This window comes from Trachypithecus francoisi, unplaced genomic scaffold, assembly GCF_009764315.1.
Source record: "Trachypithecus francoisi isolate TF-2019V2 unplaced genomic scaffold, Tfra_2.0 Lachesis_group17, whole genome shotgun sequence".
In the NCBI taxonomy this organism is placed as follows: Eukaryota; Metazoa; Chordata; class Mammalia; order Primates; family Cercopithecidae; genus Trachypithecus; species Trachypithecus francoisi.
Window position 1 is genome coordinate 48080172 of NW_022681462.1, and position 25841 is coordinate 48106012.

The 25841-nt window shown below is 46.9% G+C and overlaps 2 protein-coding genes across 5 annotated transcripts in view; one reads left to right on the forward strand and one right to left on the reverse strand.

The window, feature by feature from the left end:
* The window catches only part of TGFBRAP1 (transforming growth factor beta receptor associated protein 1), a 79073-nt gene extending 61524 nt beyond the window's left edge, over window positions 1–17549 (forward strand). For 2 of the 4 annotated variants that reach the window (XM_033175579.1, XM_033175580.1), the window contains exon 12: window positions 1271–1723. In XM_033175579.1, coding sequence (XP_033031470.1) covers window positions 1271–1447 — 177 coding nt within the window. In that variant the 3' untranslated portion in view covers window positions 1448–1723. Of the gene's footprint in view, window positions 1–1270; window positions 4416–16557 lie in introns of those variants that run through there. The other 2 variants (XM_033175578.1, XM_033175581.1) reach the window with 2 other exon arrangements.
* A 5859-nt stretch (window positions 17550–23408) lies between these two features.
* On the reverse strand, window positions 23409–25122 carry GPR45 (G protein-coupled receptor 45). Its single transcript, XM_033176809.1, has one exon. It carries the CDS (start codon window positions 25010–25012, stop codon window positions 23894–23896), a length of 1119 nt encoding a protein of 372 aa, XP_033032700.1. The 5' UTR covers window positions 25013–25122; the 3' UTR covers window positions 23409–23893.
* Window positions 25123–25841: the final 719 nt, after the last annotated feature.

Genomic DNA, 25841 nt, shown 5'->3' on the forward strand with positions numbered 1-25841 from the left:
AGCAAATGCCCAGTCAAAACTTAGCCTAAGTAATTTTTTCCCTGGGTGAAGCCATCTCATACCTTTTAAACAGAGTAATCACCTTCTCTTTCACCCACCTTTTACTTCGTGTTTGCATTCACAATTGTCACCCTGTACGATTAGCATTTGGGTTCTTTGAGGAGAAGGAACCTCATTTCTTTATCTCAGTGTCTGTGGGGCTAAGCTTGGCATGTTGGAGGCATCTAATCCATGTTTGTGGAATGACTGATGCAACTAAGGAGTGTAGGATGAATCGCTAAGTTGCTGCTTGATCCTGCCAGTAGACCAGCCTGCCTCTGTTGACACAAGTGAATTGTGTAGAAAAACTTTATAACTTTCAGAACTCAAGTCCTGTTCATCAGAGAGGGACCGATGGCATTAAGACTCAGTTTCACCAGCTACCTCTAAGGAAACGGAAGGGTGTCTCCCAGGATCAGCCAGGAATATGCCGCTCATTCACTGTATGACTTTAACTACATCCGTTATTTGTGCTTTACTTTTCTTATTTGCAAATGAGAGAACCCTGGAATTACACTATTATATGGTCCCATTCAGCATTAACATTCATGACCTTCTAACAGGCCTTGCTTGAAATGAGCAGAGCCCAGAGAATGTTGGAGAAAGGATCTTGGGTAGAAATGCCTCCGCCAGACAAGCAGTAATTACTTTTGTGAAAAATAAGAAAAGCAATTGTGTAGCTTTCTTACTTCTCCAGTTACAAAGGATGATTTTATTTACACCTTTAGCATTTCGTTTCAAGAAGTTGATATTGGCCGGGCGCGGTGGCTCAAGCCTGTAATCCCAGCACTTTGGGAGGCCGAGACGGGCGGATCACAAGGTCAGGAGATTGAGACCATCCTGGCGAACACAGTGAAACCCCGTCTCTACTAAAAATACAAAAAACTAGCCGGGCGAGGTGGCGGGCACCTGTAGTCCCAGCTACTTGGGAGGCTGAGGCAGGAGAATGGCGGGAACCCGGGAGGGGGAGCTTGCAGTGAGCTGAGATCCGGCCACTGCACTCCAGCCTGGGTGACAGAGCAAGACTCCGCCTCAAAAAAAAAATAAATAAAATAAAATAAAAAAGAAGTTGATATTAAAGAAATCCTCATCATAATAATATTATTAAAGAAATCCTCATCATAGTAATAACCCATGGAGTAATGCATGTCAACTCTGCAAAACCAGAACGTAGCCACTTTAAGTATACTTAACACATAACAGCATTCTCAGTCTTGGTTTCTTTTTGCAGATGAAGTTGAAAGGAAGCTCAGTCCGACTCTCAGACAAAAAGCTTTGTCAGATATGCCAAAATCCCTTTTGTGAGCCAGTGTTTGTTAGATACCCAAATGGTGGTCTTGTGCACACCCACTGTGCTGCCAGCAGACACACAAACCCCAGCTCATCCAGCCCTGGCACTCGGACTTGAAAAGCTTGGCCCAAGGGTGCGAGGGGAACTCCGAGTTCTTTCTGAGCCTGCTGGACGTGAAGAGCAGACGACCACCATGCTCTGTGTCAGCCAGGACGAAGGGAGACATCTGGGTGCCAGGGAGCCTTCCGTCCACACGCAACAAGGACTCCTCACTGCTGACCGGGCTCTATGAATGTACATGGAAAACCCCTAAAAATCCCAAAAATACAGACATACAAGAGTTCACCTGTCCAGGTACATAGTAATCCAAGACAAAGGTCTACTTTGAAAAAAGAAGGGAGTCTTCCTCATACAGTCCAGACCCAGGTGGGGGATCCCCCACCACCCCCACACTCCAACCTTTAGACTCATGTTTGCACTGGAAACGTGGCTTCGGCATGGCTGGAGACAAAGCCCTCTCTTGCCTGGGTGAGTGGCGAGGGCACAGAGCCTCATGGGGGTCAGCCTTGCCCTCCTGCAGAGACACATTTTCCATCCACGCCACTCACTCGTGGGCCCGTTTCCCAGGGCTACCTCGCGGGCTCTGCCTTTGCCCTAAGAAACGGCTGACCCTGGAGAAGTACCTTTGTTCCTTCTTACTTCCTCTCCGCCTCTCAGCTCCCAAAAGATTCTGCCTTGTGTACCCAAGCACTCACTCTTGGGTGAACTCATGCTTCTGGCTGCCTAGCAAGTGAAGATCTATTGAGAAACTGAGAACACTCCAAGAGAGAAGCTGCTCTCCCCCACCTTGAAGAAGCTGCAGACACGGGAAACCCACGGTGGGCAAGGGCCCAGCCGTGTGCTCCTTTCCTGTTGTGGCATCTGCTGATTTGAAACTCCATGATGAACACGTTGAACTAAACGTTTTTATTTAAATTTGTATCATGTTCCTAGTTGCTCTCTTGTTGAGAGAGTCATCTGTCCTGTTTGTTAGGGATATTTTTTCTTGTTAAAATGTACCTCCTGTTGAATACTCGAGAAATTCAAAGGGAAGCGTGGTCGGCACACACTGAGCGTTCTTTTCTGGAGAGGCCGTTTTTAGCCTCCCACCTTTAGCAGGACCGGCAGCGGGTGGAAGGGCCCATGTGCTGGACGGGGGTGTCGCCTTCTGGATGGCCCACCCTCCCGAGGACGTCCAGACAGGCTGTGTCACGTTCCAGCACTTTATGTGCCTGCTCTGAGGTGTCCTGAACACACAGCAATGGCCTCTCGTTCACCACAGGCTGGAGATTCCTTTTGTGTTTCTGTAGAACATCGTGTGTTTTGTATAACATCGATGATGAGCCGAAGCTGTTATCAATTCACTGCCCTCTTCGGAATTTCTTCATTGTGATGACTGATTCTATTAGGGGCTAACAATAAAGGCAGTCTGCCCACTACTATCGTGCTTGGGAAACAAGCGTCAGCTCGTACATATGACAAGAGAGGACCCCGAATACACCCTCTCTTCATCAGCCCAAGCCTCACTGAGGTGGGATGAAGACCTCATTCTCTGTTCTGTTCTTTAAAACATGTTTCCTGAACTAATATTGGTCCATGTATTTTTTGTCCTTTTGGGACTCTTAAGTGGGCCAAGAAGCAAAAACATCCATGTGTTGTTTGGGGGGAACTGGCACCATTTTTTCCTGACTATGTTTCAATTAACTAAAGAATAAATGATGAAGAAATTCTCCTTGTAGCACAACTGTATGCTGTGTAAATTGGTGGGAGCTCAAAGCCCAGTCATGTGTTTTACCTGTGGGTGACTCTGTTGTAGAATGATCATATTACTGCATATGTTATCAGGATAACTTGTGAGTTTGAGTTTATATTTCTCAAAGAACAAGTTACCTGTATATGCAACATTGCACTATTAAAAGCTCTATTTCTCTGTACACAAAATGGGTAAAATCTTGAAAAAGCCTAGCAATTTCTCATTCCTAACACAGAGACGGAGTCTCACTCTTGTCACCCAGGCTGGAGTGCAGTGATGCAATCTCAGCTCACTGCAACCTCCACCTCCTGGATTCAAGCGATTCTCCTGCCTCAGCCTCCCGAGTAGCTGGGACTACAGGCACCCGCCACCACGCCCAGCTAATTTTTGTATTTTTAGTAGAGACGGGCTTTCACCATGTTGGCCAGGATGGTCTCGGTCTCCTGACCCTATGATCTGCCTGCCTCGGCCTCCCAAAGTGCTGGGATTACAGGCGTGAGCCACTGCGCCCAGCCAATACTAGTCTTTTTTATTTTCTCACTGAACATTGATCAATACTCTAAAATGTTTGTCATCCTTTAGAATAGTGGGAATTAAAGTTGAGGAGTTTTCCATCTCTACCAAATCCTTAACCACAAGCAGCATTCTATTACAGTATGAAGAATTGTCTCATAATGTTAAAACTGTACTCTTCTCTAACCTTCCTCTCACTCCTACAAGGTCCTTTTCTCAAGTCATATTTTTGAGAGAAATGTATGGTTCTTTCTTACAGGCCTGCTGATTTGTGACTGTGCCATTGAATAGAGCAATTAGATCCATCAGACCTTTTTCCCCTCATGAGGTTCAGTGGAACCATTCTAGTTAAAGCAGCATGAACTGAACTCAGTTTACATTCATATTCTATGGGCAATACCATTTGGTTTTTGGAAGTGCTCATCTGCTGTTCCCTATCAAGTATTAATGTAGGAATGTCACGCGGGCTGCGTTGCACTGGGCTGAGTTCAGCTGCGGCGCTCCCACTGATGCATGCTTCCGTGTGCTTCTCACCTCCGGAGCACAGGCAGGTGTCTGCAGGGTCCCAGCTCTGAATGGATGCCCGTGACACAACTGGGGCAGCCCTTGCTTTTTTGCTTGCTCTCCCACAGAAACCTATGTCCTTGCAACTTTATCCTTCGCATCTAATTGGGTCCCAAATACACAAAATGTACAAATGTAAACTTGCTCATTTTATTAAAGTTCTTTTAGTTCTTTGTTCTTTCTGTAATTTTTTAAAATAAAAATTGCCTTCATGGAGTGATGGTTTCCACCCGCACCATACCTAGTCTAGAGTTCTAGAATCTGTACCTTCTTGCTTTTCCTGGCACCTACAGAGGACTTGAATTGCCAACCCCTTAAATTCCACTATTGTTTTACCAAATTTTAACGTGTCTACTTCTGAATTTACCCAATGCATATTTCAGGGTGCTCCTTGACATTGGTTGCGTTCAGATTAATCATGCACTGAGGAATTCAACCAGGGAGATTTCTGATTACTTCTTATCTAGTTCACCTTTTAGCCAGATACTCTTAAATAAGCCTGCTACTCTTGGATTTCTAACCCTGAGCATATTCAAAGAACATAACTCTTACAAAACTTACCTTTTAAATTTGGCTTCATCCCCTACACTGTTGCTCATGGCGGGTCTTTCAGCCATCCTGGTGAATTTCAGAGCACTTTCTTATGTTCTTTAATTCCAGGTAGTGTTCTAGCCCTGAAGAAAGGGGTATGTTCACACACATGATAATCCTCTGAGTTTTTTGTTTTGTTTTCCATGAGATGGAATTACGTTCTTGTTGCCTATGCTGGAGTGCAATGGTGTGATCTCAGCTCACTGCGACCTCCACCTCCCGGGTCCAAGTGATTCTCCTGCCTCAGCCTCCTGAGGAGCTGGGATTACAGGTGCCCATCCACCACGCCTAGCTAATTTAAAATATATATATATATATATTTAGTAGAGACAGAGTTTCACCATGTTGGCCAGGCTGGTCTTGAACTCCTGACCTCAGGTGATCCACCTGCCTTGTCCTCCTAAAGTGCTGGGATTATAGGCGTGAGCCACCATGCCTGATCTCCTGAGTATTCTGACCCTTTTTCATGTCAGTGGGTTGGGGTGAATCCCAAATACGTGTGAATAGAGGTGAGGCATCATGAACTCACACATATTTGAAATTGAAGAAGCTGAGGCACTGAGTGTCAAGGCAGTTTTCCTGGAGTTGGAGGAGGTGCCAAGCTAGATCTGTGGTTCCCACCCGCAGGTCCTCCCACCCGGGGCTTCACCAACCATGAACAGATAACCAGAACACAGCTCAGGGTGGACTCGCATTGGCTTTTAGATTCCAACCATCGCATTGTGGTTTTTAGAAAATCATAAAGCAGCAGGTGCAATATTCTTTTCTCATTTTTACCTCATTGGTATCTGAAGGCCCATTAGCATATTAGAGAATAAGTAAGAGGGGACTTTTAGATGTATAAACCCGACTGGAAAGGAAGACGTGTAGATTCACACTAACTGCATTGTGAGAGTGTTATGATGGCAGATTAGGCTAAATGGTTGGAGAGAGAGTGTGTAAATTGATGTCCTAAATGTGTCTGTCAGTGAAAGCAAAGACTGGTGTCTGACTCAGTTAAATGGACTGTGACTCATGTTAGAGTAATTAGATACTAACTAACACCCCATTTGCTCTTAGCAGATCTGTCAACCTTAGCGTTTGAAATGAAAATGTACAAGAATCTAGACCATATGGACTAGAGGCCCTTTCACCTTCTCAAAAAAGCTAACTGGCTGGAGCACTGTCCAAGGCTTGTTAACAGTTGTTGGGAGATAAGTACTGGAATTAATGAAGCCTACTTTTCCTTAGCTTGCAACTGGGGGAGGGAAACAAATAGCTATCATTCAGCCTGCAGTCCAGAGTCGTAAATTAGTTAAATAAGATCACGTGGCAAGAAGAGCTTGGAAAGCAATGCACGCAGCTCAACAGGATGAGCATGACTTGAGAAGTCAAAGGTCAGGTGTCGGGAGGATGGACCTCTTGGGGCTCTGACACCCCTAGCTGTGGACCTTGGTGCGTCAGGTCACCCAGACCTCCGTGCCTGCATCAGTCCATTTTTGCATTGCTCTAAAGAAATATTCGAGACTGGATAGTTCATAAAGAAGAGGTTTATTTGGCTCATCATCCTACAGGCTGTACAGGAAGCGTGGTGCTGGCATCTGCTTCTGGGGAGGCCTCTGGAAGCTTCCAGCCACGGCGGGAAGCCAAGGTGGAGCAGATGTATCACATGACGAGAGTGGCAGACAGAGAGCAAGGAGGAGGTGCCAGCCTCCTTTAAACAGCCAGCTCTCACGTGAACTGACAGGGTGAGAACTCACTTATTACTACGGGGAGGTAATTCATGAGGGATTCGCCCCCAAGTTCCAATACCTCCCACTAGGCCATCTCCAACTCTGGAGATTAATTTCAACATGAGATTTGGAGGGCGACACACATCCAAACAATATCAGCAGCATCGTCCATAAACAGGAGGTGGAACTGGGCAGTATCTGAGTTCTCTTCTCGTGTTAACCTTCTATTACAAGCAATCGAAGTCAGGGCAGGGTAGCAGTATGGTCTCAGCCTTCATTACCAAAAGATGTCCTCTAGGACCCAGGGTCTCAGGTGTTCCTTGAAAGCACCAAGCAAAGGGACTCATGCACAGCATCCCACAGGTGTGCCCCCACAGGTGTGTGTGAGTGCTCCAGAATTTCATTCTGGAGCATGGTTCCTCAATTCGGAAAGTGACTCTAGCCCACTCCACCCCTCAATCCCAGTTCCAGCTGGAGCCAGGAGAGGAGTTGGTCTACACATACCATTTTTCCAAGTGATTTTCAGTTTCCTGTTTTCCTCCAGCCTCTGCCTTGCCTTGCTTTGCCTTGTCTTTCCTATACTTTCCTTTCCTGTCCTTTCCTGTCCTGTCCTGTCCTGTCCTGTCTTTTTTTGAGATGGAGTCTTGCTCTGTCACCCAGGCTGGAGTGCAGTGGTATGATCTTGGCTCCCTGTAACCTCCACTTCCCGAGTTCAAGCGATTCTCCTGCCTCAGCCTCCCGAGCAGCTGGGACTACAGGTGCATGCCATCATGCCCAGCTAATTTTTGTATTTTTAGTAGAGATAGGGTTTCACTATGTTGGCCAGGTTGGTCTCGAACTCCTGACCTCAAGTGATCCTCCTACCTCAGTCTCCCAAAGTGTTGGGATTACAGGCTTGAGCCACTGTGCCCGGGTCCCCTTGCCCTTTTTCATGTGCTCTAGCTTTCACAAGTCCTTTTCTCTTTCAGATTCCATGTGTGTGCCACTAAGCTGGGGAGGCCAGTCCCCAACCTGACCTCAACAGGAATGTGAGCTAAGATGACGCGATGTGCTTTGAGCTGACTCACCCAGCCCCTGCCTCTGTCTGGTCGCCTACACAAGTTTATGACTTACCTCCACAGCAATGTGCATGATAGAACTGGGGAGGTCAGTCGGCCCACCCTCCCTCACTCCCACCTCTGCAGCCAGCACATTATGGTAAAACGCCACCAACTATTTCCAAACTATTTTTTAATACGTTGCTGACTTACGGACAGCTACTGACTGAAGCTCATAAATATGACTGAAACCCTAAACTTTTACTTTCTTAAGAATTAGAGTACAAGAGAGCATTTCCCAGTTGTTTATAGGACATCATGATGTACACCTCTAAAGAAATTCATTTTCTTTGACTTCAGTCAGTTTACAAGAATGTATTCCCTTTATATGAGTAAACATAGTCAGAAACTCAATTTTATGCCCTCCCCCAAAAAGACAGGTTATCATATTACTGGCCTGGCTATATTTAAGTGCATTTTGCATGTATGTTAATATTCTTTCCATTTTCATAGTGTATTTTTTATTGTGGTAAAATACAGCATTAAGTTTATCATTCTAACAATTTTTAAGTGTATAGTTCTGTGGCATAAATACATTTACATTGTTATGCAATCATCATTACCATCCATCTCCAGAACTTTTTGCATCATCCCAAACAGAAACTCTGTCCCCATCAAACACTAATTCCCTGTTTCTCCCTCCTCAGTCCCTGACACCCACTATTCTACTTTCCGTCTCTATGAACTTGACTATTCTAGGTATCTCATAGAAGTTTGTGACTGGCTTATTTCACTTGGCATAATGTCCTCAAAGTTCACCCATATTGTCACATGTGTCAGAATTTTCTTAGTTTTTTATGGAGAGAGAATCTCGCTCTGTCACCCAGGTTGGAGTGCAGTGGCACGATCTCAGCTCACTGCAGCCTCCACCTCCTGGGTTCAAGGGATCCTCCTGCCTCAGCCTCCAAGTAGCTAGGATTACAGGTGCATGCCACCATGCCCAGCTGATTTTTTGTATTGTGTAGTAGAGACAAGATTTCACTACATTGGCCAGGCTGATCTCGAACTCCTGACCTCAAGTGATCTGCCCGCCTGAGCCTCCCAAAGTACTGGGATTACAGGCATGAGCCACCACACCTGGCCATGAATTTTCTTCCTTTTTAACACTGAATAATATTCCATTTCATGATTTTAAAATAATATAGTTACCAAGAGTGTATGTGCATAGAGTATTTGCATTTATTTTACATAAAATTAGAATTGCTGTTTTGTATATTCATATCAACATAGAAAAATATAACCCTATATCAGCCCATCTAAAAGTCCTTACTGTCCTAATCTCTTCTATTGGGTCCAAACAGACCAACAAGCAGAGCTCATGAATGGTCTAAGGTGGGCCCTTGAAAATGGGTTCAAAATCACCACAAGGTCTTTGCCAACAAGGAAAGGCACAAAGGTTTCCCCATCCATGATGTGACACTTGTTCATCTACAAAGGTCCGCATAAAGCTGATTCAGAACGAGATCCAGACCAACTTACAGGAAAATGTGGCCAGAGCCAGGGCAGCTGCTGCCCTGTAGGTCAGAGCAGATGACAGAGTGGCCACCTGCCCTGTGTGTTTCATTAGCAGGTCTCCTAACGAAGGTTTGCACGTTTTCCATCTTGTTTCCCAACCCCTCTTCATATAAACCTCTACAACATCTTTTGGGAAGGGAAGGAGGTGTGCCGTGTGCCCAGATCTCTAGTCATGCCCCTTCTTGGATGGCTGCTCCAGCTAGTAGGGCTCCGATTCCTGTTTTTGAGAGGGTCACCACTGCATGACATCTGGAAGTGCAGAGAACTGCTGAAGCTGGTCACAGGACAGGAAGAGGACATTTATCCTCACTTGCCCTCCTGGGAGGGCAAGACATGACTTTGCAGGCAGTATAGACAGCATGCGTGTTTTTGTCTGGGCTTGGGAGGGGAAGGGCTGGTATTCACATCTCCCTGTGTATCAGTTGGGGCGCAGTGCCTCAGCAAATTAGAACCAGCCTGTTTCCTTGGTCAGGCTCCTTCTCCCACTGCTATGGTGTCTTGATGCTGTAGATTTCCTAACACATTTCCACACCTGCATTGCAGGCCCATGTCCTGGGCGATTCCTAGTGGAATAGACCACAGCAAAGGTAATGCAATTATAGAGGAAGGTTGGCTGTCCCATCACATCAAACTTGAGAGCCTCCTGTAAACCCATCATTATCTCTGCTCCCATAACTGTAATTTCACGCAACTGAACGATGGAAACACGCAGCGGCAGTGCTGGTTTCCTATCTGTGCTCGATTTGCTCCTGCTGGTGTAATTTTCAGGTATCTTGTGTTTATACAAATACTAGAAAACAAGCTGCTGCTTAAGCAGCAACCGACAGGGAAGGTCAGCTGTTCCCTACCGCCATGGCCATGCCAGGATGCACATTGCAACAGTCAGTGTTCTCCAGAGAAAAAGAACCAATAGGGGAGAGAGAGAGGGAGAGAGAGAGAGAGAGAGAGAGAGAGGGAGAGAGAGAGAGAGAGTGTAGGGGTGTGGAGAGAGAGAGTGTGTGATTGAGAGACTGATTTATTATGAGGAATTGACTCAGGCCATTCAGGAGGCTGAGAAGTTTTATATTCTGCCATCAGCTTCTGGAGACCCAGGAAGGCCTGTGATGTAATTCAATCCAAGTCTGAAGGCCTGAGAGCCAGGGAGCTGATGGTCTAAATCCCAGTCTAAGGGCAGGAGAAGATGAGAGGAGATATTCCAACTCAAGCACTGAGGCAAGTTAAAAACAAAAAGGCAAATTCCTCCTTCCTCTGCCTTCTGTTCTATTCAAGCCCTCAATAGATTGGATGATGCACACACATTGGGAAGGGTAGATCTTTCCTGAGGCCCCCAACTCCAAAGCTAATCTCTGGAAACACCCCCACAGAGGCACCCAGAAAGAATGTTAATTCTGGCCATCCCATGGCCCAGTCACATTGACACATGAAATTGATCCACTGGGCCAGGAAGACGGAAGGATCTTTCTGTCTGGGAACCATCTGGTGGGGCTGTTGAGGTGGCGAGTCGCTTTGTTTCCTCCTGGGGCAGAGCCTCAGCGGCAATGACTTAATCCAAGTTTATGATCATGTTCATGCAACTGCAGAATTAGCAATGACCTGGCCATCGAGGGAGGCAGCTCAGGGACGGAGGGACTCACCAAGAACTGTATTTCATGCAAAGTGGGCAGTTTTTCCCTTGTTCATTCGTTCATTCATTCATTCATTCATTCATGTGTTCAATTATGCATTCATTCCGCAAGTATGTGTAGGGAGACTGCAGTGTGCCAGGCATTGTGCAAAGTTCTGTGGATAAATGATGAAAAAACCAACAGGTCTTGGCAAAGACTTTGTGCTGATTTTGAACCCATTTTCAAGGGCCCACCTTAGACCATTCAGGAGCTTTGCTTGTTGGTCTGTTTGGACCCAATGGAAGGGATTAGGGCAATAAACAGATGACTTTTAGATGGTCTGATATAGGGTTATATTTTTTATGTTGATATGAATATATAAGATAGCAATTGTAATTTTATATAAAATGCATCCAAATAGTCTATGCACATACACTTTTGGTAACTAAATATACGATTTAAAACCCATGAAATGGAATATTATTCAGTGTGAAAAAGGAAGAAACTTCTGACACACACTACAATATGGATGAATCTTTAGGACATCATGCCAAGTGAAATAAGCAAGTCACAAAAGGACACATACTTTGTGATTCCACTTCTATGAGACACCTAGAATAGTCAAGTTCATAGAGATGGAAAGTAGAATGGTGGGTGCCAGGGGCTGGGAAGGGAGAAAGGGGAAATTAGTGTTTAATGGGGACAGAGTTTCTGTTCTGATGGTGGTGATGATTGCATGACAATGAAAATGTATTTATGCCACATAACTGTACACTTGAAAACTGTTAGAATGATAAACTTAATGTTATGTATATTTTACCATAATAAAAAAAAACAGTTTGAAAATGGCAAGAATGCTAATGTTACCAGAAAGGGGTCTGGATCCAGACCCCAAGAGATGGTTCTTGGATCTCGCACAAGAAATTATTCAGGACGACTCCATAGAATAAAGTAAAAGCAAGTTTATTAAGAAAGTAAAGGAATAAAAGAATGGTTACTCCATAGAGCAGCCCCAAGGGCTGCTGGTTGCCTATTTTTATGGTTATTTCTTGATGATATGCTAAATGAGGGGTGGTTATTCATGCGTCCTCTTTTTAGACCATATAGGGTAACTTCCTGACGTTGCCATGGCCTTTGTAAACTGTGGGAGTGTAGCAGCGAGGACGACCAGAGGTCACTCTCATCGCCATCTTGGTTTTCTTGAGATTTAGCTGCTTCTTTACTGCAACCTGTTTTATCAGCAAGGTCTTTATGACCTGTATCTTGTGCCGACCTCCTATCTCATCCTGTGACTTAGAATGTCTAACCGTATGGGAATGCGGCCCAGTAGGTTTCAGGCTTATTTTACCCAGCTCCTATTCAAGATAGAGTGCTCTGGTTCAGACGCCTCTGACATTATCATACATGGAAAATGCACTTAAATATAGCCAGGCCAGTAATACGATAACCTGTCTTTTGGGCGGGGCAGGCATAAAATTGAATTTTTGACTGTGTACTCATATAGAGGGAATACCTTCTTGTAAACTGACTAAAATCAAAGAAATTGAATCTCTTTAGACGTGTACATCGTTTTGTCTTGTAAACAATCAGGGACAATTACAACATAGTGGGACAAATGCTAGAGTGGGCAGTGCAGGTAAGCCAGAAGCCCAGTGGGGGAGCCTTAAGTCGGGGAAAAGTGCCCCGGGCCGAAGGAGCAGCACGACCAGCCCTGGAAGTGAGCAAGGTGATGGCCCCTTGGAAATGAGAGAAAGGGGGCAGTCTGAGTAACCAGGAGTCCAGGGAGTAACAGGGGAATGGTGATAGAGAAGGCTGGAGGGGAAGCTCTATCCTGATTCTAAGCAAAGTTACACAAGTATTTGAGCTATGGGAGAGTGACAGTTCTACCACCTGAGGGAGCCACTGGCAACATTTCCTTCTGGTATTCTGCCTGTTCATTTTGAGCTTTGCATAGTCAAAGTTTTTTAAAACATAAGAAAGGGAGGGGGTGCAGAATCCAAACTGTTTTAGCCAATCAGCTCATCGTAGAATACTTTGCCTTAAAATAGAGACTATTAATAGAAAATGTGAGGTATGGTGAGGCCAACAGATCAGGAGATGACTGCCGCTGTAAAGGTTGGTTGTTACCACAGCTCCCACGAGAAGGGGCACAGCATCCCACGCAGGGCCACATGGAGAGGCACCGGGTTGGTCAGGAGGCAGAGGGAGGGGTGGGGGATGTGGACAGGAGCCTTTGCTGTGGCTTCCACCGGAAGGGATGGGAGAGACAGGGTGAGCAGGCTTAGGATGGGCTGGTTTGATTTCAATGGGCTCTGGGGTGCAGGGGCTTCCCTAATTGTTTGGTACCTGGCTCTGGGGTGATTGGCACAGGTGGATGGTGACCCCATGGGTGAGAGCTCCATAAAGGAGGTGATTGGAGTGTAAGCCCTGGATTGGTTGTTTTGCATTTGAAAAGCATTCTTCGGTGGGGTGGCTCACGTCTGTAATCTCGGAACTTTGGGAGGCCAAGGGAGGAGGACCGCTTGAGGCCAGGAGTTTGAAACTAGCATGGACAACATGGTGAGACCTCGTCTTTACAAAAAATAAAAAATTAGGTGTGGTGGCATGTACCTGTAATCCCAGGTACTCAGGAGGCTGAGGCAGGAGGATCACTTGAGCCCAGCAGTGAGCGAGAAAGAAAGAAAGAGAGAGAGAGAGAGAAAGAAAGGAGAGAAAGAGAGAAAGAAAGAAAAAGAGAAAGAGAGAAAGAGAAAGAAAGAGAAAAAGAGAGAAAGGAAAGGGAAAGAGAGAGAAAAGAAAAAAGAAAAAGAAAGAAAGAAAAGAAAAAGGTAGAAAGGAAGGCGGGAAGGGGGGAAGGGAGGAAAGAAGGAAGGCATGCTCCTGGGCTAGCTGTTTACCGTCTCTAGGAATTGGTTGACGCTGGGAGGGGCAGTCTGTCCTCTAGGGTCAGCAAGGGCCCAGTTATCAAAGCATCAGTGACAGAAAATAAAAAATATGGTTACTATATCTTTTTGATTAGGCCACTGGGACAGCTGAAATTATATTCTCTTCTGTTTCTCAGGACAGAGAATAGAACATTAACGTTGTCATATACTTCTCACAGCAAGGCAGGAAAGTTTGCCTCCGAGTATCTGTCTTAGTCAGCTTGGTCTGCTGTAACAAAACACCACAGACTGTGGACTTAGACAACAGAAACTTACTTCTCTCAGTTCTGGAGGCTGGAAGTCCAAGACCAAGGTGCCGGCAGATTCAGTTCCTGGAGAGGGCTCTCTTCCTGGCTTCAGATGGTCACTTTTGTGCTGCGTCCTCACATGGCAGAGAGAGGAAGCTCTGGGGTCTCTACCTCTTTTCCTGATTCATCATGGGGGCCCCACCCTCATGGCCTCATCACTTCCAAAGGCCTCACCTCCTAAGGCCATCACATTGTGGGTGAGGATTTCAACATATGAATTTGGCAGGGGACACACAATTCATGCCATAGTAGTAGGAAAGGGCCAGAAACAGGACATGCGTCTGGAAACCCTTCCCAGACCAGCCTGGCAGGCGGAAAACGTAGTTACTTCTGCTTGTTCAAAGGGTTTCTTGAGTCTGCGTGACTCAAAGGGGCCTGAAGTGGAACAATTCTTCCAGCCCAAATTGGTTTCTGGGAGGTGCAAAATACTTTTAATGGTTGTTTCTCTTACACTCTCCTATATATAATTAGTGAATAAATATTAATTAGTCTTAGCCTTTGTAAAACTGCAAAGTTCTTAAATAATGCCTCCTAAGTCAAAAAGGCTGTGTTTGCTCTCCCCAGTACCTTCTTAACCTGATTCATAATCCAACCTGTGGCCCAAAGCAGCCTGACACAGCCTGCCTGCGAGGGCTGGGTGGTGGCTGATGGGAAGAACTTCGTGACCTCCCCAAGACTTTCCCACGGTTCTGGGAATTCTCCAGCTCAGCTGGTGAGAGAATAACTTGACACTAATGTTCTGAAAAGCAATTTTATTATGGCACCAGAAACCACCATCTCCACTTTTAGAAGTTTATTTTAGGAAAATGATCAGCAGCTAGGCAGAAAAATTTATGTCAAGGATGCTCATTATAGCAGCTTTTAAATGGTGAAAAATAGAAGAGAAGAAAAAAAACCCTTGAATATCCAAAACAGGAAGCCTTAAATGTCAGAGGCATATCCCCACAATGGAGAACTCCTGGCCACCAGAAATCACTTCCAAAAATGGGACAAAAACCAAACAAAGCCAAAACAAAGATAAAAACCAGGCCACGAAGTTGTGATGCTGTATGATCTGAAGTTTGCAAAAGAAAAAGCATATTTTTATACATAATAATAAAACCGGTTTTAAAATCCCTCTAATAAACACACTGGTTGTTTGGTTTCTGTTTTGTTTCTACAAGGAGCATGTTACTTTTATAATTTTAAAGAATCAGGAGATAAGATTTTTTAAAACTAGGAGTCCAGGTGCATTGGCTGATACCAACTGGGATTACAGGATCCCAGTGCTTTGGGAGGCTGAGGTGGGAGGATTGCTTGAGCCCAGGAGTTCCAGATGAGCCTGGGCAACATAGTGAGACCCTCTTTCTACAAAAAAAGTTTTAAAATTTAGCCAGGCGTGGTGGCACATGCCTGTAGTCCCAGTTACTCAGGAGGCTGAGCCGGGAGGATCACTTGAGCCCAGGAGTTTAAGGCTGCAGTAATCTATGATTATGCCACTGTACTCTGGCCTGGGAGGAAGAGGGAGACCCTGTTCTTTCAAACAAACAAACAAGGCCGGGCATGGTGGCTTACCCCTGTAATCCCAGCACATTGGGAGGCCGAGGCAGGCGGATCGCCTGAGGTCAGGAGTTTAAGCCCAACCTGGCCAACATGGTGAAACACCGTCTCTACTAAAATACAAAAAATTAGCCAGGTGTCGTGGCACATGCCTGTAATCCCAGCTACTCGGGAGGTTGAGGCAGGAGAATCGCTTGAACCCAGGAGGCGGAGGTTGCCGCGAGCCAAGATCGCACCACTGCACTCCAGCCAGGGCAACAGAGCTAGTCTCCATTTTAAAAAACAAACAAACAAAAAACCAAGGAACATTTATTAACATATGTCATTCTTGTACACAATTTACAACCTATGTTTAAAGATGTTAGTATCATCTCACATCAGGGGAAGGGCTGGTATCTGCTTATTGCATGGTTTAAGGAGAAGGAAGGATTCAAGGAAACCAGAGAAGAAGGTACGGGAATGCAGAGGACATGCAGGCCAAAGAAGGCTTCCATGAAGTATAACAGAGATTTAGAGATGAGTGGGACAAAAAATCATGGATCATCATCCAGGGGAATGTGGGAAGCAGCCAGGGACCCCATCTGGGCTTGGCTGGAGAGAAACCCCATGGTACCCACAGCCACCTGTGCGGGGCTGAAGGAAATGCATTCCGGCAGTCCCCAAAACCCCCTGCAAGGCGGAAAGGACTTTCTAGTAGCCTAGACTGGCTGTTTCCCAAGGGGCCCTTCAGATTCCAGAGAGAATTCCAAGGCCTTGGGGAAAAAGAGCCTCCTGTTTCAGATAGTTTCAAAGCAAATTAAGCTTCCCATTGTTCCTTGTGCATTTTTAAAATCATTCAGTCTTGTTTATCTTGTACAGTGAGCTCAGTGACCCTCTCATTATGGTGTAATAAAGCATCTAGAGTCTTCAGAAGACTACCGCAAAAATGCCAAAAGGAAGAAATATGGCAGCAGCATTTTAATGAGGGAGGAAATGAGAAGTATATTCCTCCAAAGGACTGTGAATAAAAAACAGTAGGACTTCCTTTTAAAAAATGCTTCCGAAAATGAGCTTGGTTATTTTTCCTAGATAGGAATAGCTGGCAGAGGGACAGCAGATGCCAGAGGCAGCAGGAGAGAGAATGGAGATGGAACATACAGACCCAGGGCGAGTAATTTGTTCTCATTAACTGGGCCTTGGGGATCTTCAGGAGTTTACCTGAACACCCAGGAGGCTGAATTTGCATATCAGCGCCCTCAGATTGGTGGATGCAGAAGGTGAAGTTCTGGTCTCATGTAAGTGTTTCTCACAGAGATAAGTTCTTTCTGTTCTTATCAGACTAAGAGAAGTCTGTGCTGCAGCTCTTACTGGTTCCCTCTTTGACTATGGCAATCTCTGGCACCTCTCCTATTCCTAGAACACCTTGTTCTCTGCTCCTCCCAGATGAAGGGGCAAGAGAGCAGAAGGGAAACTGGAACTCTCTGCTAAAGTAACCTTGGACACCAGCCCATAATAATGCGCACACCTGTGCACGCACGCACACACATGCACACACCATGCTTTTGCGTGCAAACATCCTTCTATTCTTACAGAATCCAGATGCTGACCTCCCAGCGAGGGTTCCCAAGCCCTCCATCCCCTGGAATAGTTAAATTATGGTGCCCTGGCCTGAGCCCCGGCCGTACTCTATGGAGCTCTCTCTGTGCCACAGCCACCAGCCTCCACCTTTCGACAGCCAGAGTGTTGAAACTACCTTCTTTCCTTTAATGTAATCAAATTCTTGGGCAGAGTTGATCGTAATCAGTGTTGACTGTTTGTTATTTTACACAGTAATTTTATTTCTTATCCTGGCAAAGTTCATCTCCTTGTGGCTCCAGATTTTCAGTCTAGTTACTTTATGTCTCCCATCGTTTGTTTAAATGTGGTGCCTTTTTTTCCTTACCACAGGTATAAATGCATGCATTTTCTGTATTTGGATGTAGGACTTTGTATGTTGGGGGCTGGGGTAAAGAGAGAGGTAACCATCTTTGGCTGATGTGTTAGAGATATGCTTACTTTACAATAAACAAGGGCTCCTTTGTGAAATTTGTCATTTGTATGTGTTGCTAGGATCTCCTGTTTTTAAAAATTGTGTAGTGTTTTGGTAGACACTGCCAGGTGTCCACCAAATCCTTCCTGTCTTTCTTTCTTTCTTTTTTTTTTTAAGATAGGGTTTCTCTCTGTTGCCCAGGCTGGAGTGCAATGGCACCATTATGGCTCGCTGCAGCCTTGACCTCCGAGGCCCAAGTGATCTTCCTGCCTCAGCCTCCTGAGTAGCTGCGACTGCAGGTGTGAACCATCATGTTTGGCTAAGTTTTGCATTTTTTTGTAGGGACAGGGTCTCTGCTATGTTGCTTAGGCTGATCTTTAACTGAACTCTTGGGCTTAAGCTATCCTCCTGCCTAGGACTCCCAAAGTGCTGTCCTTATAGATGTGAGCCACTGCGCCCAGCTCCCATCTTCTTCCACAGTAGGCTGGAGCTGGGCAGACAGCCTCCCGACAAGGGACTCCATTTCCCAGCCTCCTTTGCAGCTAGGTGTGGCCAGGAGCCTCCAGTCTTGGTGGTGGAAGACCAGGGTGGAGTGTGGGGTGTCTTATTGCACATACTCCCCCATCCTCTCCTCCGTCTCATGAACTGGAACATAGAAGTGGCTGCAGCCCAGAGTGACCATAAGGATAAGGACAATGCCCCGGGGACAGTGGGAAACTAGATGGAAGGAAACTGCATCCTAAACAACCATACAGAGCAGAGCACCCACCTGACTGCCTGCGCTGTTAATCGGAGGGAAATGAAGTTTGTCTGTTTCAGGCCCCTTAGTGTTGGCTGTCTTCGTGACAGCAGCCTTTTACCCAATCCGCCTCCACCCTTCTCTTGCCTCTCTGTATTCCCAGACAGGCTTCAGAGTGCCCTGGGGACCTCAGAACAACCCCGAGAGCAGCGACGTGCACCAGAGCCTGTGCTTTCTAGGCATGGGAATGGGCTGGATCACACATCCATCTCATCCCTCTGTGCAGCCCTGTGAGGGCAGCTTACCACCTAGGGAGGGTTTTGAATGGAGTGAAGCAGTGCAGTTGAGGTCAGCAAGCAGAATTTTGCTCTTTAAAGCCAAACTCATGCTCCTGGCTTCTGTGGATGTGGTGTTAGTGTCAACTGAACCCTGAAATCCTAGACCACATGAGGATGAGGAACGAGTCTGTGAGAGTGTGATATAATATATTATGTATTTGGTCTCTGCCCCTGGTTCCTGGCCTTAGTATCTCCAGAGTGGTAAGAGTGTCTGTTGTATGCTAATGAGATGGCTGGTGGCTGGGGGCCCAAGGTGGCTTCAGGAGGAGGGCTGATCACTAGAAAGACTGTGACAGGATTAGAGGGTTGGGACTTTCACCCCACCCCCAAAACCTCAGGAGAAGGGAGAGGGGAGAGGGGCTAAGGTTGAGTTGATCAACAATGGCCAGTGATGTAATCAGTCATGCCTATGGGATAAATCCTCCATAAAACCTGAAAAGGTCTAGGTTCAGATGGGCTTCTGAGTCGCTGGATGTGTGGAGGTCCCTGGTGGTGATCCGGGAGAGGGCGTGGAAGCTCTGCACCCCTTCCCACATGCCTTGCCCTGTATCCCTTGTAATAACTTTGTAATTAATATAGTTTGGCTTTGGCACCACTCAAATCTCACCTTGAATTGTAATAATCCCCACGTGTCAAGGGTAGGGCCAGGTGGAGATAATTGAATCATGGGGATGGTTTCCCCCATACTATTCTCACGGTAGTGAATGAGTCTCACGAGATCTGATGGTTTTATAAAGTCAAGTTCCCCTGCACAAGCTCTCTTGCCTATCACCATGTAAGATGTGACTTTGCTCATTTGCCTGTTGCCAGGATTGTGAGGCCTCCCCAGCCATGTGGAACTGTGAGTCCATTAAACCTCTTTCCTTTATAAATTACCTAGTCTTGGGTATGTCTTTATTATCACTGTGAGAACAGAATAATACAGTAATACATGGGTAAACGTAAATAAAATTCTTCCCTGAGTTCTATGAGCCACTTTAGCAAATTAAGCAAACCTGAGAAGGGGGTTGTGCAAAACTCCCATTTATAGTCTGTGGGTCAGAAGCACAGGTGACCACCTCCTACTTGTGATTGGCATCTGAAATGGGGATGGTAGTCTTGTGGGACGGAGCCCTCAACCTGTGGGTTCTGACTCTAACTCCAGGTAGGTAGTGTCAGTATTGAATTGAGTTACAGGACACCCAGCTGCTTTCCACTAGAGAGTTGCTTGCTTTTGTTTGTTTATTTCCAGAATGACCAAACAGCCATTTTCTCAAAGAACTTTCCGCTCTTGCCCAAAAGGAACAAACCTTGGCCATCAGCAGGTCAACAGTGCAACTCTAATGCTTCCATGTCTTTAGCATCTGCTATGGACTCAGCCTTGGACTAGATCCTTTACATACATGATTTTGTTTATTCCTCACTGTGGTCTTCCGGCTGGGAGTTTTTCTGCCATTTCAGAGATGAGGCAGGTGGGGTACAGGAATGCCGTGTCACTTGCCTGGAATCCCACAGAGAGCGAGGCACTCCTGCAATTGTGAGGGCTCTGCAGCCAAAGTTCCCAACTACATGAACAAGGGAGCTGAGCAGTGTTGAAAATACTTAATGCAGAAGTTTTTTTGAGTCAAAAAACAAACAAAAGCACGCACCGTGACTTGTGTGCAGGGAAAATATACCCGTGGCTCAGAATGGCAAAGTAAGAATTGATCTAGGTATTTGCTGTTCATCTTGGTCATCAGAACATCCTAGGGAATCTTTGATTTTTCACCCTGACCTTGGGGACTACAATTCAAGATGAAAAGGTGGCAGATTTGCAGGAGTAGTTACAAGTAGGAGGACACTTCTGAGACCTCCTTGTGTCTCATTTTTAATGCAAGAATCTCCCAAGGATCCCAGGTGTCTGCCTCCAGGGTTATTACCATGGTCAGCCAGTTTCTTTCTCTTGCCTAAGGCCCTACAGAGACAATTTAGCTGTGAAGCTGCCCAGACTTCACGCAGAGTGCAGGGTTTGAGTGAACCACAGGACTAGAGAGAAGATGCAAAAAAAAAGAATAATAAATCAATGGGTTGGGCACAGTGGCTCCTGCCTGTAATCTTAGCACTTTGGGAGGCCGAGGCAGGCAAATCACCTGAGGTCAGGAAGTCAGTATGGTGAAACCCCATCTCTACTAAAAATACAAAAATTAGCTGGGTGTGGTGGTGCATGCCTGTAATCCCAGCTACTCAGGAGGCTGAAGCAGGAGAATCTCTTGAACCCAGGAGGCAGAGGTTGCAATGAGCCAAGATCATGCCACTGCACTCCAGCCTGGGTGACAGAGTGAGACTCCATCTCAAAAAAATAAAATCAAATAAAACAATGAAGCAGTGCTTATCCTGCAAATCTCAGGGAAGGAGACCAGAACCAGATATTTACTTGGTATCTGAGGAAATCAAAGTTTGTTAAAGGTTCAAACAAGGCCAGGTAGGATTATGAAAGTGGCACACTGCAAGTCAGAGGAGACTGACTGGCTGGAGTGATTCAGCAGCACCATCATAAAAACCAAAACAAAACATGTGGGGGCACCCAGCTGTGACCCATGTTGTTCCAACAGTCTCCCGGTTGTCATCTTATCTTTAGTCTTTCCAGCTTTTGCTAGCAACTTTCAGGTTCTAGACTTCCTGAAGCCTTTTTTCTTAGGGCGCTGCTGTGGCCTAAATATTGGTGTCTCCAAAGTTCATGTGTTGGAAACTAATACTCGATGTGATAGTATTAAGAGATGGGACCTTTGGGAGGTGAATGAGATTGGTGCCCCTGAAAAGAGGCTTGAGGGAGTGTCCCTTCTCCTTCTGCCATGCAAGGACACAGCCACAAGGTGCCATCTATGAAGCAGAGCGGGAACCCCTGCCAGACACTGAATCTACCTACACCTTTATCCTGGACTTCCCAGCCTCCAGAACTGGAAGAAATAAGTTCTATTGTTGATAAATGAGCCAGTCTGAGGCATTTTGTTATAGCAGTGTGAACAAATTGATATACAGGTACTGGGTATTGGATTCTGGGCTTAATATGTGTGGTCTTGGTGCAAATTTTGGCAAGAACATAGAGGCTTATACACCGAAAGAGCAATAATACTTTATTTAAAATATATACAAAATTATTACTTTGAAACATATATATTACTATCCAACATACATCATATAACACTGATCGATGTAAATTTTGGTACCTTCATTTATTCAGTTGTGAACTCTTTTGTTCAAGGCTCTTGAAGAAAATTATCTGAAATGCCCACCAGAGGGGGGCGCCCATGGGCTTGGTCCCCTTGGTGGCTTGGCTGTGCTGTTGGGCACTGCTGGGGAACGACAACCCTATTCCATGGAGCTGAAGGCAAATCCCCACCTTGCTGGGGGAACTGGAGACACAGAATTGATGGGACCCACCTCCGTTGGTCGGTCACATGTCAATTGCTCATCTTCTCCCTCTCTTTCCATCTGGGAATAAACGGGGAGGGAGGCGAGGGGGAACAAGTGTCAATTATCTTTTTACCCTCCTCTGGGCTGAAGAGGAGGGTTAAGGGAGGTTATGTTTTTCCTTTCACCCCCCTTCTTCTTTGCCCATGTTACCACTACTGTGGGAAGAAAGTATGAGAAGGAGGGGCTGGCTCTTAATTCAGTTTAGAAAGAAATGGGAAGTGAAGCAAAAATGGGGCTTCTGTGCTCTTAGGCTGAATTTGAGTTACAATGATCCTGAGATAAATCAGACAACCGCTTTTGGGCATGGCCCATGCCTCATTCATCACTATCTCCCCCACTGCCTTACATCTAGTAGGCACTTAATGCATGCTCTTTGCATGGATGAATAAATGAATGCAGGGGACCTGATGACTTCAGACAGAAAACACACGTTTCAGAATCAGAGTGTTTGAGAGATGAAAGGGCACATTGGAAATCATCTAGACCTGCCTCCTTGTTTGGCATATGGGGAAACTGAGGCCCAGAGAAATGAGAAACGAACAAGGTCACGTGACTAGTTCCTGATAGAGTCAGACCTGGAATCAGATTTTCTAAATCGCTCCTTAAATTTCCCACCCTCTTCAGATCTGGAACAATAAAGAGCTCAATGGGCTCAGTGTTATGCCCTGGACTCAGGACCCTCATATGCCAGCGTGGGGACCCCTGGTGGTGGCCGAATAGGGCACAAGCAGGGAAGTCCCCTTCGGGCAATTCCACTTCTGGGATCTGGTCCCAGTAGGTAAACAGGATGGCAGCAGTGGATCTGAGTGAGGTAGGAGGAACACAGAGACCAATGGGGACCCCAAGAATTGGGCTCGTTGGTGCTGCGCCTGCAGCCGGTCCAGTGCTGAAGTGGATTTGGTGGCTTGAAGGGCTCTGGAGCTCCAGGAGATCCGAAGGAAATGTGTAAACTAAGCCCAGCCTGCCCACTGCTGACACTGAAAGCAGGTCACTACAGATGCTTGCTCAGCAGGTGAGTTATAGCACACGGGAAACGGAGGGGAGGAAAATGAAGGGACGCAGGGACAGGGGTGGAGGGAAAGAGGGAGGGGCCAAAGTGTTCTCCAGTAGACAGGCCGAGTGGCCTTAGGGTGCAGGGACAGGGTGGACCCAGCAGGTGGGGGGCGCTGGGGACATGTAGGAGCTCCCGGATGTGCTTCTCACTTCACCTGGGCTACCCATGACCTTCTCTGGGCTTCGAGCCTCTGAGGCCTCCCATGCATCATTCCAGGGAGCTCAAAGTACAGAGGCTCACTCCGCTTCCCCGTGTGATTTTCGTTTCTTTCTAGGAAAGATACTTAGGCATGGGAAGAAATGAACATCTGATCAATATAAAGGACCTCTTGTGAGTCCCCACACACCACAAACATCAATAGCTGAAGAGCCCTGGTGTCAAAATGAATGAACACCCAGGAGCTCACACCTACTGGAGTTTCTCAGGGTTTCTCTTGAGCAGGTGCAGAGAGGGCTCAGAGGGCAGGTTGAAGCTCTTGTGACCGACCCATCCTCCTACCCCACACTCAACCAGCTTCACTCCCTGTTGCCCTCCTCCTCCCTTTCTGCCCAACTTCTGCACGCCCCAGCCCACTCCATTTTTGCCTTAATGACTTTGCAATTCCCATCAGCCCTGTATTCTGCTCTTCTGCAAAGAGAAACAAAAATAATTCATCTTGCCAAAATTTGGAATTTGGGTGCTGCAGCTCATCTGATTACAAATGAGTACCTTTGTGCTTAAATAGCCACCACAAAGTGCAGACTATGACCAACATGCCAGGGAACAGAACAGGACAGACCAGCCCACCCTGGGACCCGGGCTCAGCTGCCCCTTCTCTGTGGCCCCCTGGCCCCCTAAACCGCAGACTGGTTTTCGTTGCACACGTACACTGTGCTGGGCTGGATTCTCCTTCGGATCCGCTCAGGCACTTTGGGGAGGATTTGGAAGGTCTGGGGCAGCAACTCTATGCAGGCCTCGCGGAATTTTTTGATTCTCCAGCAGTAGATGATGGGGTTGAAGACGGACTTGAGGTAACTGAGCCACAGGACGCAGATGCTGGTGGCATAGAAGGAGGAACCGCAGTAAAAGCGCTGGCTGAACACAGAGAGGAGGCTGTAGATGGAGTGGGGCAGCCAGCAGAGGGAGAAGCCCACGAAGAGGATCAGGATGGTGGTGAAGGCCTTGGTCTTGAAGCTCAAGTCCACGCTGACCTGTTGCTGCCGCTGCAGGCGCCGCAGGCCCGCCCTGGTGAGCTGTCGCAGGTCCAGGCTGTCCGACTGGTTGTGCACGCGCACGGCATTCTTGCGGACCGTGTTGAGGATGCACATGTAGGCGCACAGCATGACGCCAAAGGGCGCGAAAAACACGGCCACCACCAAGGTGACCACGTAGGCGCGGTCGGCGGGGAGCTCCGTGTAGCCCAGCACGCACTGTGGGGCCCGCGCCGGCACCTCCACCAACGTCCAGCCGGTGAGCGAGGGCCCCGCGATGCAGAAGGACAGCACCCAGGAGACCGCGATGATCACCTTGGCCCTGCGCGGGTTCAGCTTGTCCTGGCGCTGGACGATGATGAGGAAGCGGTCCACGCTGATGATGAGCAGGATGGCCACGCCCTCCAGGACAAAAAACCAGTAGAGCGTGGCTGAGAGGCGGCAGAAGTTGTCCCCAAAGTGCCAGCGCACGGTGATGAGGGTGACGGCGGTGAAGGGCATGCAGCAGAGGGACAGCATGATGTCCGAGAAGGCCAGGGTGGCCAGCAGCAGGTTGATGGCCGAGCGCATAGCCGGCCTCTGGTACACGATGATGCAGACCACAGTGTTGCCCAGGAACCCCACCACAGTCATCAGCAGCATCACTACGGCCAAGGAGATCCTGAGGGGTGCGGGCAGCGGGGTGGATCCGGAGTCCGAGGCGTTGCTGGTGTTCAGCAGCAGGTATGGGTAAGCCTCGAGGGACGTGCTGTTGCAGGCCATCGTGGAGAGACCCTTGGAGCTGGGACAGAAGTGGCCAGGAGGGCTCCCCTCAGCGCTTCGGTGGCTGCCATTTTTTGTCTGCCCGCTGCATCTTCCTGGATGTCTGTGGACCTCTGGAGCACTGAAATGGTCTTGGGGAGAAACGTCTGCCTTTGTGAGCACTAGCTGGGATTTAGGATTCATGGATCACATCCTAAGCATTTCTGCCGGGAGCGACTGTGTGCACAGCTTGGTGCTTGGACACTCTGTAGCGGACAGCAAGCAAAAGTACAAAAGAGAAGGGAGTTAGAGTTTCCAAAGGCATTGAAGAGTGTTTCTAAACAAGTTTATTTACCACTTGGGACAAAGCTTCGTATTCACAAATATTGTCTGAGTCTTGTCAAGCAGCCCAGAAAAACCTAATCAGCTCTCCTCTGGGGAAACTGAGGAAGTAAACTTTGTAGTTAGCGTTTATGTAATAACTTGAGTTTTCAGCAACCTGTTGGAATGAAGCCTTGGTCTAGCCAACTAGCGTTAGAATCCGGCTCCGCAAGAGAAAGGTTTTGCCTGTTTCATTCTCTGCTATCTCCCGGTACTGACAACAGTGCCTGGCATACAGTAAGTGTCCAATAGATATTTGTTGAGTGAATGAATAAATGATAGTTAATGCTGCTGCTATAATATTTGTTTAGCTTTTTTAAAAAAACCCACTTCATTGAGGAATGACTGACATGTCAAAAGCTGTACAAATTTACATCTCAATATACCAAGAACCTATCTCCACCAAGGCCAAAAACGTACCCAGCTACCCCTGCCAAAACTCCCTCCTGCCACTTTTCTGGTATTATCA